The sequence below is a fragment of the Choloepus didactylus genome, chromosome 15 (assembly GCF_015220235.1).
Source record: "Choloepus didactylus isolate mChoDid1 chromosome 15, mChoDid1.pri, whole genome shotgun sequence".
NCBI classification, from domain to species: domain Eukaryota; kingdom Metazoa; phylum Chordata; class Mammalia; order Pilosa; family Megalonychidae; genus Choloepus; species Choloepus didactylus.
Genome location: NC_051321.1, coordinates 58,357,332 through 58,372,022, shown reverse-complemented (window position 1 = coordinate 58,372,022; position 14,691 = coordinate 58,357,332). Strand labels below are relative to the sequence as shown.

At 34.8% G+C, this 14,691-nt stretch overlaps 1 protein-coding gene across 2 annotated transcripts in view; it reads left to right on the top strand.

Moving 5' to 3' along the window:
- TMEM26 (transmembrane protein 26) overlaps window positions 1-13,738 on the top strand; it is a 46,334-nt gene extending 32,596 nt beyond the window's left edge. For both annotated transcript variants that reach the window (XM_037805089.1, XM_037805090.1), the window contains 2 exons: window positions 6,318-6,394; window positions 9,648-13,738. In XM_037805089.1, coding sequence (XP_037661017.1) covers window positions 6,318-6,394; window positions 9,648-10,048 — 478 coding nt within the window. In that variant the 3' untranslated portion in view covers window positions 10,049-13,738. The remainder of the gene's footprint in view (window positions 1-6,317; window positions 6,395-9,647) is intronic.
- Window positions 13,739-14,691: the final 953 nt, after the last annotated feature.

The following is a 14,691-nucleotide window of genomic DNA, read 5'->3' as shown; positions in this document are numbered from 1 at the left end:
GGGGTTTTTAATGAAATTAAGAGAAAAAAGATTTATATGTCTGTATAATATATTTATATATTCTTTTATATTTTCTCACGTAATTACCATTCTCAGTGTGCTTATTTCTTCCTGTGGACTTGAGCTAACCTCTGGTATCATTTTCTTTCAGACTAAAAGACTTCCTTTAATATTTCTTCTAAGTCAAGTCTGCTACCAACAAATCCTCCTAGTTTTTCTTTATTGGGGATGTGTTTAGTTTGCCTTCATGTTTGAAGGATAGTTTTGCTGAATATAGAATTCTTGGTTGACAATTTTTTCCAGGCTTTAAAATATATCACTGTATTCTGGCCTCTGTTTTTGATGATAAGATGCTAGACATTGTTTTGTTGTTATCCTTTACATGATGATTCATATTTAGCTTTCTCTACTGTCTTTATCCTTCAGTAGTTTGACTATGATGCATTTAGTCTGGATCTATTTGTCTTTACCATCAAAACCATTTAGGCCTTTTTTGATCTTTTGGATCTGTAAATTTGTTTTTCCTCAAATTTGGGAATTCTTCAGGCATTATTTCTCCAAATTCTTTTTTTCTGTTCCTTTCTCGTCTCTTTCTGGGACTCCCATTACACATATGTTAGCATGCTTGATGGTGTTCCATAGGTCTTTGGGGTTCTAGTCACTGTAGTTCAGTCTTTTTTTTCTGTTTTTTTAGATTGGATAATTTCCATTAATCTATCTTTGAGGTCACTGATACTTTCTTCTGACATCTCCAATCTAGATGTAGAGTCAAATTCTGGAGTGTATAATTTCCATTAATCTATCTTTGAGGTCACTGATGCTTTCTTCTGACATATCCAATCTAGATGTACAGTCAAATTGTGGAATTAACCTAGTGAATTTTTCATTTCAACTCTAGAATTTTTGTTTAGTTTCTTTTTTTATGGTTTCGACTTCTGTATTTATAGGATCTATTTTTTGTCTGATTGTCATATTTTTCTTTAATTTACAAAGCATGGTTTTATTTCATTCTTTGAACATATTTAAAATAGTTGGTTTGATGTCTTTGTTAAATCCAGCATCTGGGCCCTATCAGGGTTAGTTATTACTGATTTATTTTTTCACTGAGTATGCGACACACATTTCTGTCTCTTTGAATCTCTCATATTATTGTTATTGTTGTTGTTAAAAACTGTACATTTAAATAATATTTTATAACAATATATTATCCTCAAGCTTCTCTCCTCCCTCAGGCTTTTTTATATTTTTTTTTGTTTTTGTTTTGTTTTTGTTTTGTTTTAATAAAGTATCTGAACTTAATCTGAGGAAATTATCTTCCTTTGGTTTGCTGCCACCGATTCTTATTTTAAATTTTTGCTCATCTTCTTAGGGGCTGTGTTTGTAACTATATAGCTTAGTGGTTAATGATTTGAGCAGAGGTTATTCTCAAACATTTTAAGCTCATAAGACTTCCAGCCTCTGCTGATGGATTGGTGTATGAGTTGAGTAGCATTTTCAAAGTTCACAGAATTTTCTTATCTGCCTCAGTTTTACATTTCAGTGGGCTTTCTCTTGATTCTTCCCAGCACAAGCCTGCAGTTTCTCAGTCAGCAGGCATATGCAGGAAGATTATCTGGGCCTTCTATGGCCTCTATTTTCAGATTCTCCCCATTAAAGTTCAAGTTAGTCCACTTCTCACCACAACTGGGATTGCAGTCTCAAGATAGCAAAAGCAAATCCACTCCCCAACATGTATAACACTGATAGCAAAGCTGTGGTTTCCTGTTCATTTCCAAACAAGGTTTTACTTTCAATGACATCAATAAGTGTGAGATTTCATACTCCCCTCCAAATCAAGTTAGCCTCCACTGGCCAGAAAGGAGTTCTGGTTTTCACTACCAAGTCCTCCCTCATAAAACTATCACTCTGGCCAAGCTGGAAGGGTATGGGAAATCCAGGGGCAAGAATGCGGTACACTTCTTACCTACAGTGCTATCAGCTTTTCATGAATAAATGTTAGTCAATTTGTTGTTTGCCTTTGATTGAGTTCCAGAACCCAGACAATTGTTTTCCAGTGTTATATGTGGGTTTTGGGGGGAGAGATTTGCTTATATTTTTATGCTGTTATAGTTACTCTCAAATATTTTATCAAATCTGAATTTCCATATCATTGCCAGGAAGAGTTCACTGGTCATTTACAAATTTGCAGATAACTCAATGCAGTCTTTCTAGAACATAGATCAATTTAAAAAAAAATCTGTGCTTGTTACTTCATTGTAAGTATTTGACCATGCAAAGGAGAATTGGTCTATGTTTATATCATGTTTTCTCTTTCTTTCTTTGGCTCTTTTTATTGCCAGACACTTTTTCAAAACTTTATTTTCTTTTTCTTTCCTTTTTTCTTTCATTTTCTGAAGAGGTTTGACAAGCACTTTTTGAGAAAGCCATATAAATTTTATCCACTGATTTTCTCTTATCTACAAGAATATTTATTTTTCTAAAAAAGAAATAGATAATCAAATTGGCAATATATGACTTATTTTTACTTTTCACCCACGAGATTGGGTATGTTGATCCACCAAATGCCAGTCTTTATCCTCCCAGTTTTCCTAGTGCAAAAGTAATGCTCACATCAATAATTATACTTAAAATCTTTTGCATCTTTATGGAAAGTCCACTGTCTGCTTATGTGCTTCTCTGTTGACATTTGTAACAGATTATAACTATTGGACAATGTTGAATAAATCTAACTCCAAATTCTTGTACATATCTTGAGTGCTTGCCCCTTAAGCTCAGTGATTTATTTACATTCCAATGTTTTCCCTTTCTGAATAATTTTTATTGCCTAATCTAAAAGTATAGATTTGTCTCCTGAAAATTTTCAGGCCATCATTTACAAAGCTATTTTTAATAATTTTACTAATTATTTAGTAACATCTACATTCTCCCATATTTTATATGTGCTTAGATAATATTTTCATATGTAAAAGGCATACGTTCATTATTTTAGGGCTAAAGTTGGTTTACTTAGGACTAGGGTTAGGCTGTTTTCTGAAACATAAAGAGTTTAAGAAGCAGATTTAATAATAATAATAATAAGTGGATAATGTTTATTTAGCTGTGTACAAAGTTCTAAGGGCTTTAGTTATAACTAGTTATTTAGTCTTTACAATAACCCTAAGAAGTAAATACTATCATTATTCCCATTTATAACCTTAGGAAAGTGAAACAAGAGAAATTAAGAAAATCTCAAGGTCACATGATCATAAAAATAACTATCTTGAACTAATTGTAGTGATACATCACACTAAGCCTGTGTCAATTGTTATTCTAAGAGCTTTATATGTTTATCATTTTAAAATAATATATTTAATAAAATTATATAAAATCCAGTACATATTATTATATCATTTTATGGATAGGGAAACTAAAGAATATATATGTTAAATTACTCATTTATATTCATGTAGCCAATAATCAGTTTAGGACTGGGTCCACATATCCTATCTTTCTAGTGAGGGTTGGAGCTGGGATTTGATTTCTGACCACCCAGTGTCAGAGTTCAAGCTTTACCATTGCTCCCTACTACCGTGCAAACAAATTGCTCATGAGTTTTTGGTAGAATTATTGAAGTTTGGGATAAGAAGAAACTACAAAAGTGACCATCTATTATAAAATCTATTTTACATCTATCACAAAATATCCTCCAAAGTATCCTCAACAAGGTTTTGCCCAGCCTCTCCTTGAATATTTTCACTAATAGAGAATATACAAATCCCAGAGGCAGCTCATTTTATTTTGAGGTAATATCATCAGAAAGTACTTCCCTCTACTGTGATGAAATTTTGATTCTTAAGGTGAAACTTCAATCCTTTGAACCTGTATTGGGCCTCTGAAGTCACAATAAATAAGTTTAATTCCTATTCTACATGAAAGCCCTTTAAATATATGAAATAAAGCTTTTAAGAAATCTTCTCCAAGTTTCAGTTTCTTGAATTATCTTACATATAACATGGCTCTGATTTCCCTCTGAAACTTAGTCTCTCACTTTTGATACAATATCTTTATACATCTTCCTCTTAAAACATGAAGCATAACATAACATTTCAGGTATATTCTGAACATTGTAGAATAGAGCAGGGCAAGAACTTCCCATTTTGTTATGGGAATAATACAGTGTTGTGGTTAAAAAGGCAGATGCTGAAATCAGCTATCTTGTTTTGAGTTTTGTGTCCAACACAACCACATTATTTTGGACAAGTTACTTAACTTTATGCCTCAGTTTTCTTTGGTAAAATAATTGTAACTGCTTTGAAGAGCTGTTATGAGGATTGAGTATGATGATAGAGTTAAACGTTTAGAAAAATGCCTGGCATGTAGTATAAGCTCAGAAACTGTTCGTAACATAATTTAAAAATTTAGACATTTACTGAAAGTCTACTATGTATTGGCATTAACATTTCAAAGAGGGAAAAGTTACTGTCTGAATTCCTGAGGCACTTCCACTTAAAATTCTAGATTTTATACTTAAGTAGCCTATGATTACATTTGATTTGGGAAAATCATAAATCATGTCACACTGTGGACTCATCATTAGATAAATGTAAGGAAAAAACCATTGAGCTTTCTTCAAGGCTGCTGCTGTGAAATGCTATCTCCTCTACCCAATTCTAGGACATCAAGTTATACCCTGGCAAGATCTATTGGGATTTGGATTGTGTCTTCTAGTATATTGGTTTTCCATCCGAGTTCCATTCATAGGTACATCTGAAAACCTCCATCAACGTCAACTAAGTCACCAATGGAAATGTAAAGAACAGAAGCAAGAGCAGAGCCTGCAGCAACCCATTAGAGAATTCCCTTTGGAGATAGTCATTTAAACAGTAAGATTCTCCTAAGAGTACTCACCCTGAGAAAAACTCCTTAATCTTGTTAATAAGGGCACTATGAGAGAATTTTTCAGAAACCTGATTTAAGTCCAAAAGCATTATGTGTGTCATCAATTTATACAGCATTACCTGTTTGGTAATCCTAATTCTATTTTATCTAGAAAAGAAATAGGCTTTGTCAAGTGTAGTTTGTTCTTTGGGAAGCTGTGCTGCTTCTTAACAATAACTGTCTTCTTTTATATGAGTTCTTAGGAAATCTTTCAAATAATCACTTATATAATCTAACTAGTAATTAATATTAAATGTGTCTTTTATACTTTAAAAATACTTCTGCTTCATTTTGAAAGTCAAACTTTATTTTTCAGTCACCAGCCTTGTCTCCACTATTAACTTCCAAAACAGGTCATGATAGCTTACAATTCTCATTTACAAATTCTCTCCAAATTTTGAGATCTAATTTTTCAGGACCTCAACACTTGAAGCATTTAAAGTTATCCCTTGCAATCACCTCATTTTGTTTGGTTTCAGTAACTCTTCCCTCATGCTTTTCTAGTACTCTCCAATCTGAAGATCACTCTTGTTGAAGATGGAAACAAAATCTGTTATCATACCACCAACCTCAAATTGATAGCTTCCTTTGTACTTCTGCTCAAAAAAGGAGACCTTAGTCATTCTTTTATTATCCTTCATATTTCTGTGACCTCTATTCTTTCTGTCTTTAACTTTCAAGACTATTCTCCTATGCCTATGACATTTGTATATTTGCCCTAGGATGTGGCCTTCTTTTGTACATTCCTTCCAGATATATGTTGATGTCTATTATTTGCCAGAAATTGCTGTAGGCACTGGACATAGTGGTGATGAAACAGACATATTCCTTGCTTTCCTAGAGTTTAAAGCCTAGTATCTGGTGTAAATCTTTCTTTATTGGAATTATCTCCCCACATTCTTTCTGTCTGATGATAGTGTTTTTGTACATGCTGAGATTTCAATTTCCGAGCATCATCTATCCTTCTTGAGATGTATTTTCAATTAGAGCCTTGGGATCTTTTAACTGTTATCACTACCTCCCCCTGAAATTTCTTGAAATCAGTCCTCTGAATGCTTCTGTTCACATCTAACTTTTTTCCTAGCATTTCCCTTCCTTAATATTTCCATGATTTTATCAAACTAAAGATAGCAATATGGGTCCAGGAGGCTTTGCCATAATTCAGGCAGATGTTTGCACATGTGGAAGTTGGGTTTTAAGACTCAACTACCTTTTTTCACTTCTTTTTCACTATTCCATTGTGATCATGCATGAATTTTTCATGGATTTTTTATATCAACAAGATTTTTTGACAACTCACAGAAGGTTTATTGGGATGTACTTATAGGAGTTGAGAAGTTTGCTCTTTTCTGCATGTGATCATAATTTATTACTAATTTAAAATTTTCTCTGCATTGTAGGAATAGCCCTGCACTTGTCTACGCCATCCTTGTTATATGGACCTGGAGCATGCTGCAGTTTCCACTTGACCTGGCAGGTAAGTGTCTGATGTTTGCTCAAAGAAACAGAAAATTACAACTCTCGTTCATAAACTGTACTAAAGCTAAGGAGACAATTGAGAGGATTATTGTCTTGACTTCCCAGAGCAGCTATAATTTAGCCTAGAAGAAAACTTAGGGAATCCCAGAGTGGACCCACTTGGGTACATGGTGAATGAAGATGAGAGAGTGGATAAAAGCACAAGTTTACATTTACTTCAAATAGTGGTTCCATCACCAATGTTCTGTAAAATCTCTTCAAATTAGTTAACACATCTCTGCTTCAGATTTTTATCTATAAAATGGGGATGATTAAGACGGTAGCTAGGATCGAGGGTTCTTGTAATGTGTAAATGAGATATAGATTATCAAGTGCTTAGCACAGTTGCTAGCAAATAGTGTTATCTCTTAATATTTTTAAGGGATAATTTTCATTCCTTTGTCAGACCCATGTATTAGAACCTCAAAGGGAGTAAAAGCAGCTTCAGGACAACATGGAAAATAACAATTTTTCTCAGTGGTGGTCCTGAAGTCCTCACGGTCTTACTTTAATACCAATATAAACCCCTAATATTTTGCAAGAAGAAAATTGTTTTCCAGGCATCTCATACTAGTGAAGGTCTTAAGCTACATTGTCCAATTGTCCAATATGGTAGCCACTGGACACATGTGCTGTTTAAATTTTAGTTAATTAAAATTAAATTAAAAATTCAGTGCAAATTAAACCACAATGAGATACCACTTTACACCCACAAGGATGGCTATTATTTAAAGAATGGAAAATAACAAGTGTTGAAGAGGTTGTGGAGAAATTGGAACTCTATTGCATTATTGGTAGAAATGTAAAGTGGTAGAGCCATGGTGGAAAGCAATGTACAGGTTCCTCCAAAGTTAAATATGGAATTATCATATGACCTTCCACTTCTGGCATTCCACTTCTGAGTATATTTCCAAAGAAAGTGAGAACAGGGTCTTGAACAGATACTTGTACACCAATGTTCATAGCAGTATTATTCACAATAGCCAAAAGGTGGAAACAACCCAAAAGTCCATTGACAAATGAGTGGATAAGCAAAATGTCATATATATATGCAATGGAATATTATTTGGCCATAAAAAAGAATTACATTCTGAGATAGGTTGCAACATGGAAGAACCTTGAAAACATTATGCTAAGTGAAGTAAGCAAGACACATAAGGACAGATATTGTATTATGTCAGTTAGATGTCTAAAAATAGCAAATTTGCAGGGATTGTAGAGGTTACCTTGGGATGGGGGGGTGAAGAGAAAGTGAGTGTATGTTTGATGGATATGGAGTGTTTGTAAATAAACTTAATTTTAAAAGTTCAGTTCCTCAGTCACACTAAGCACATTTCAAGTGGCACTGGACAGCACAGATATAGAACATTTTTGTCATCATAGAAAGTTCTACTTGTCAGTGTTGATCTGGAGTTATCCATAACTTCTAAAACCCCTGGAATTTTGATTAGGAATTTTCTTACTCTGAAGAAATTCTAGAATTCAATAATTACATTTTTCTCAGGTTGAACTTCTTTTTTATGGCACCCTAACCTGATGTCCTCAGAATTCGAATTATCTTTAGGACAGGGATATTTAATTTTTTTTTCTGTTCTGTTTCTTTTTGGTTCATATGGATAGCCTCATAGGTCTCAGAGGCTACTTCAGACCCTAGCATTCATTTTCTGCAAACAAAATCACATTAGTTTAGTTTTTTTTTTTTTTTTCAGAAATACCAAAAACCTAATTAGTAACTAATAACTATACACACAGATTTTTGTTCTAGTGTACCCCAAAAGGGATTCTATACCCATAGGTCAAAACATTAGGTACCATCACTTTAGATGTCTAGTAATACCCTTAGGGGATCTTCTGGGAGCCTTTAAGTTGGTTTTCCTTTTGGCATTCATTCTGCTGATCCTCACCCCCCTCACATATTTTGTGGTTTATAGCCTTGCTAAGAACATTTTTATTTATGAAAGAAATTTTGTAAACTTTCAGGGGTGATAATGTTATGCAGCTGTTTGAAAAACAAAGACCAAACGTTATTTCTGATTAAATCACTATTGTATTTTCAACAAATAGTACATTATGTTCACCCATATCAAAGTGGCTTCAGAGTATTTGTAGGCTCCAGTAAAAGAAGGCATTCTTTGTTTGAAAACTCCAAATGGAAGGCTTCATTATTATAAAAGGATTATTTTCTGCCCTTGACCTTTAATTTTATATTTTAGAAATTAAAACAAAAAGGACTTCCCTTTGTTCAAATGGAAAATCAGTAATTATATCCAGTCTTTCTTGTAAACTGTGAAACAAAACCATTAGGCATTAGGACAAAATGAAATAACAGTGGCATTTATTTTGGACTTTTTTTTCTGTCACCATTAAAAAAAATATATTTAACATGAATTAAGTTTGAATTTTAATATAAACACTTGAATTTTCATGACACAATTTACACATATAGCTGAATGAACCAATCAATAAATAGGTAGATCCTACAGAGAGGATCCAGAAGGGGCTGAGACATATATACTCTCTTCCATCTTCCAGACTTTTTAGTCAGGTAAGTCACTCTTTATCCCAATGGAAAGATTGAGGGGGAAAGCAGAGGGAAGCCAGGAATGCTGCTCTACTGAGATTCAACCCCATGGAAACAAAACAAGTTAGTGAATAGGTACCCCTCTCCTCAAAATACTATTATTAATCCAGTTTTCAAACCAGGAAACTGGCCCTGAAAGGTTAAGTAGCATGGCCAGCATTTCACTGCTAGAAAATGGGAGAGCCAGGAGAGGCAGGCAGCCAGGCTTCCTGTCTTCAGACCTTGAGCAAGCCGCTTTGCTGCCTGCCTGCACTGCAGTTCTGAGGACAGACATGGAGATTTCCTTTATTTTTTATTCTCTCTAGTCCATTTAATTGTGTTTTTCCCCAATGTGAGAACTAGAAAGTGCTTTGGGATTTTTTTTTTTTTTTTTTCCCACATGGATGGAAACCAGAGGACTAGCTTTCTTTGGTGTGTTTTATTAGAGTTATGACAGAGTACCATTTGAATATAAAATGACCAAGCATGTTAAATGGCAGGGTGGTTTCACCTGTTCCACCCAGAATTAAATTACCTCATTCTCCATCATTTACTGGCATAGTGCCATTGTTAACAACATGTCTTCATGTTACTGCATCTTAGGTTTGCCCGTTTCAGAGACATTTTTAACTGGTCCTTCTTGTGTTTGCAGTTCAGTATGTCGTGTGCCCCTCCACTGTGACAGCGAGGGGATTCCCCAGCCTGTTCTTCTGCCAGTACAGTGCTGATCTGTGGAACATTGGCATCAGCGTCTTCATTCAAGATGGCCCCTTCCTTGTCGTGCGCCTCATACTGATGACCCACTTTAAAGTGATAAACCAGATGCTGGTGTTCTTTGCAGCAAAGAATTTCCTCGTGGTGGTGTTACAACTCTACCGCTTGGCGGTGCTGGCCTCGGGAGTGCGCACTTCTTTGCGAAATCACTCAGAAGGCCCAGAAGGGGGTGAGCGTGTGCTCTCACCCCAGGACTGGACGGGTGAGTCTAAGGAGGCCCCAGCTGTCCCACTGCAGGCCTTACCAGTTGCCTCATGTGACTGCCTTCCCCCTCCATAGTTTTTTATTCACAGCAGCATGCATTCTAGAATGTTTGACTTTCTGGTTCTTCCTACAGACAAGATCTCCTTCTTTGTCTTTTTTTTAACTTTGGCATGTAATAATTTTCAAAAGAACAGCATAAAAACCCAAGGAAATTTCTTTTTTTCAGCTAAATGAATGGAAGGAACTTTATAGTAGCTATTGCTACAACTTCTGTGTGATGGTATCAGATGTTATAGTTGTTCAACGACTAAGTGATTTGTCCTGAACTGTTTGAAAAGCTATGGACAGGGTTACAGTGACATGCCCTCAAAAGAATTAGTGCAGACAAACAGTATAGTGGCTATTACCTGAAAATACAGAAGCTTTGAACTTTGGCTCCATTGTTAGACTATCTCATCTGATCTTTTCTGCAGTGTCCCTCTGACATAAAAAGATGTACATTCAGTGAATGCAGAACAAATGAAGGGAAGAGCACTTTCAAAATTACCTCACTGTGGGCTGGAAACAGTGGAATTCTCTGCCCAGCTTCCATGTCATAGAAAGCCCTGTTCATTGCTGCAAAGGTCTTCCCAGGAAAATCATTTTTCTGGACTTATGTGGTATTTTGTCATAGTGCATATGCTCTTATGGAAATTTTACTGCTTTTGGCTTGGGCACTACAAAATTCACAGCAAGCCATTTCGGTTACATATTTACTGGTTGCAAGGCAGGAAATTCTGGTAAAATGCTAGCAAAGCCGCAAGGTCCACTCTGAACACAATTTGTGGTATTTGTCAGTGATTTTCTTATGTGGGTTGATGCAGGGAAGCTCCAAAGCAATGAATAAAGGTGTTTCAGGCCTTTTAAGTCTCCTCATCATTACTGGTGTGTGCCAGGAGTAGCAAACATAGCGGTAGCTCCTCTCAACCGCCACCGCTGGAGATGGCCTTTAGTCTCAGGGCGCATGTCGGTGACAGAGGATTGCATCAGCCCTAACCATGGCTCAGTGCCCTTGCTTAGTGGTGGGGGGTTGGAATATGCCACAGTATTGTGGAAATCAGGAAATTCACTTTATTTCCCTGCATTAAGACTTCATTTCCCCACCCTTAAAAAACAGCCGTACTTTCCTTATATATACCTCCATAATTTCCAGATTGAGATGGTTCAATTTTAAACATATAGTGTGAAAATTTACTCATCTGGATAGCAGTAATTATATGAGGCAAACAGTTATTAAATTATTCTTTTTGGGTTCAAAGCATAATTCCTCCTATGTTATTCTGCTCAGGACTTCACAGGGACATTAAAGATAAGGCAAGGTATAACCATAAGTTGGGTATAACCTCTGAACAACTAGTTGGGACAATTGTATTTATAAATCTGTGTGACAAATGTTTGTTCAAAACATTTGATGAAAAATTCTTAGATAAATTACGTTTTTAAACAGTTAAGTCCATATATCTGAATCAATGTCTTCTGCAGTGCCTATTATCATATATGCTTCTATTTCTTTTACTTTCTGTGTTTCTGTTTTTAAGCAATATAATGAATGAAAAATTATACATGAAGTTAATGGAATACAATTATAATTTCCCCTAATAATTTTATGAAAGTTAAAATCAGAAAAAAATTATATGAAGTAAAGAACTTCGCAACTTGTAAGGGCAATGCTATTTAAAATGCTTAGCATTTGAAAGCAAAATAATAACTGCTATTTATAAAAATGCCTCAGCAGAATCTGTTTTTATGTTGACTTCTTTATACTGAATGTTTTCTTCCACAGCATGTATGTGCTACTTATTATTGCAGATTTGCTCATGGCATACTTTTCATGTTTTAATTTTTTTCTTCCAACAAAACAAACACTGAGCTTCTAAAAATAGATAACGTAAAGTACAGTTTTTACGAAGATATTTTTAAATGCTTCCAAATTTGAAACTTGCCTTGGCTTCATGAATGAGTTTCTAGTGTTTAAAGTATTTTGTAATTAGCACTGTTCTGAAAGCCTGGGAAATAGAAAGCCTGTCCGGAAACTAGCTTTAGAGTGCCAAGAAGGCAAAAGTGCCCATGACCATCTCAGCAACTAATGGTGGCAAAAATAGACACATGCTCTGCAAGATTTTCCAGGAAAATTTGTTAAGGTCAGCATTTGTTATCCTGGTGGACAAAAGTGGCTAGTGTGGTTGTTGCTGGTGGCACAGATGTTGTTGTTATTTAATCACTTGATTAAACCTCAATCAAATGTTCTTTCCAGAAACACATCATTCCACTTGTTAGAAAACACAGTATACATGTTCTGATGATGGTGTGTACAAACACATCTAATAAACATCTTTTTGGTTTTTGTACTGGATGAGTCTTAGAGGACATGACTTGACACACAAACATCTCAAACTTTGTAGAAAACAAGAGGAAGGAAAAGAGTCTCACCTTCCTTCCTCCCTCCCTCCCTCCCTCCTTCCATCCCTTCCTTCCTTCCCTCCCTTCCTCCCTGTCTCCTTGTCTCCCTCCCTCCCTGTCTCCCTTCCTTCCTTCTATGCAGAATGAGTAAAAGTTAGATAGATCTATGTGAAAAATCTTTCATGACTACACAGTAGTATGCTGGGAGGCAATGTGAAATTTGCCCTGGAATTTTACCCACAACATCTCACCCCTTTGTGCGTTGATAAATAGAACATTTTACTCCGTATAGCTCCTTGTTGGAATTCTGGTTAGACGTTTCAAGGGCTGCCACAAGAAGAAAAAGAACAAACCAAACCAAACCAAACAATAATAAACCCCACCTGTTTGATAAATGCTAATGCTTAGCGGAAGCAAGAGCCCTATTATCTATAAAAGTAAACTTGGAATTTGCAACTGAATTTTGATAAACTTTTTTGTCACTCTCTTTCTATATTAGCAATGCTAAGATTAATAAACTGTGTATCTGCTTATTTTTCTAATTTTTATTTAAGCCAGAATTGATAATAGAAGAAAATAAAAATTTATATTGACCAATAACATTCTTTTTTATCTTCCAAAATGAAGGCTACTACACAGTTTATCCATTGGTTCTGTTGTAATTCTGCTAACCTTTAACAGTACTTTAGGCCTTGTAAGACCATAAAGATAAAGCCAAGAAATATCAGGATTCACTATTACGTTGTTATTTATTAGAAACATTTCAAAGCCCTGAGCAGGCATGCCTTATAAGTGCACTGGGTTTCAGAGTTGAACATTGACTCTTATCGTTTTTGATGTTTAATCTCAATGACACACCAACTCTCCTGTTAAAAGAGAGAAAGAATTGCTGAAATCCAGGTCTCTATTCACCTTTGCTCTGCTCCAAAGCCAAAAAATAGATATTGAAATACAGTGCAAAGCTGTACTGATTCAAGTGAAAAATCAAACACTCTAATTACAAGAAAAGAGATGTTGCTTTTTCCCTAATTTCAGACTCTGGTTTTTACTTAGTGGACATTCTGATTCTACTCTTGGAACCATCTGATTTGTGGTTAAATCAGGCAGCTAGAGGATATTTACAGCTTCAGTCCTTCAAATAACATTCCATATGATGGAAATAACTCTAAACAATGTTTGAATAATCAACTGTTACAGTCTTACCTTTTATGGCTGCCCATATTCTGAATCTTTCTTGTAAGAATATTATAGAAAATATTTTCTCTGAATTATTTGTTATTTTCCTATTAATGACTTTCGTATTTTATTATATATATATTAAATAGTTTGTGCACAACTTTATCTTAATGTCTGTTTTTTTGCCTGCTTTCATATCTTTGTGCTCAACTATAAGTCATTTATAGTGTTTAAGCTTTGGTTTCTTTAAAAAAAAAATGATCTACTTTGAATATGATTAAAGTGGTATTTCAAACAAGTGAGGAAAGGCTGACCAATTTAATAAATGATGTTAGGAGATTTTGTTATCCTTCTGGAAAAAATAAAGTTAGATTTCTATCTCATGCACAATATAGAAAGAATTTCCAGATGGATTAAAGTTCTAAACGTAAAAGTGAAAACTATAAAACATTAGAAGAAGATATAGAATATCCTCAGTATTTGAAGAATGGGAAAGATTTTCCAAAGCAAGACATGAGGCCAGAAGCTATGAATGAAAAGACTGGTATGTTTTCAAATGTAAAGGTTTAAAATTTCTGAATGGCAAAAATTATCATGAATACAACACTATGGTTTTCTTTTCTGGAGAAGTGCAAACTAATCCACAATGAAATACTAATTTTTCAAATGCATACTAGATCATTTGTCACTTACTGCATTGAAAGGATCTAAAAGATTTTTAGAATGTTCTATTAGAGAGGATCTGGGGAAGTAGGCATTCTTATTCATTGCTCACAAGGATATAAACCGGTACAACTCCTTTGGAAGGCAATTGGGCAATATCAGTCAGAATTAAAAATACATTTACCATCTGATCAAGCAATTCAACTTCTTAGAATGTATCCTACCAATAAAGATTAGCTCAAAAATATGTGTACAATGCTGTTTAGTGCAGTATTTTCTGTAGTATCAACATAGAGACCATCGATAGGGTCACAGTTATATAAATTATGGAGGATCCATACTAATAATACTGTGCAGCTCTTAAAAAGAATGAAGGAGATCCATAAATGCAGAGTGGGAAAAATCTCTTGGTTTGTTAGATAAAAGTAAGGGTGCAAAGT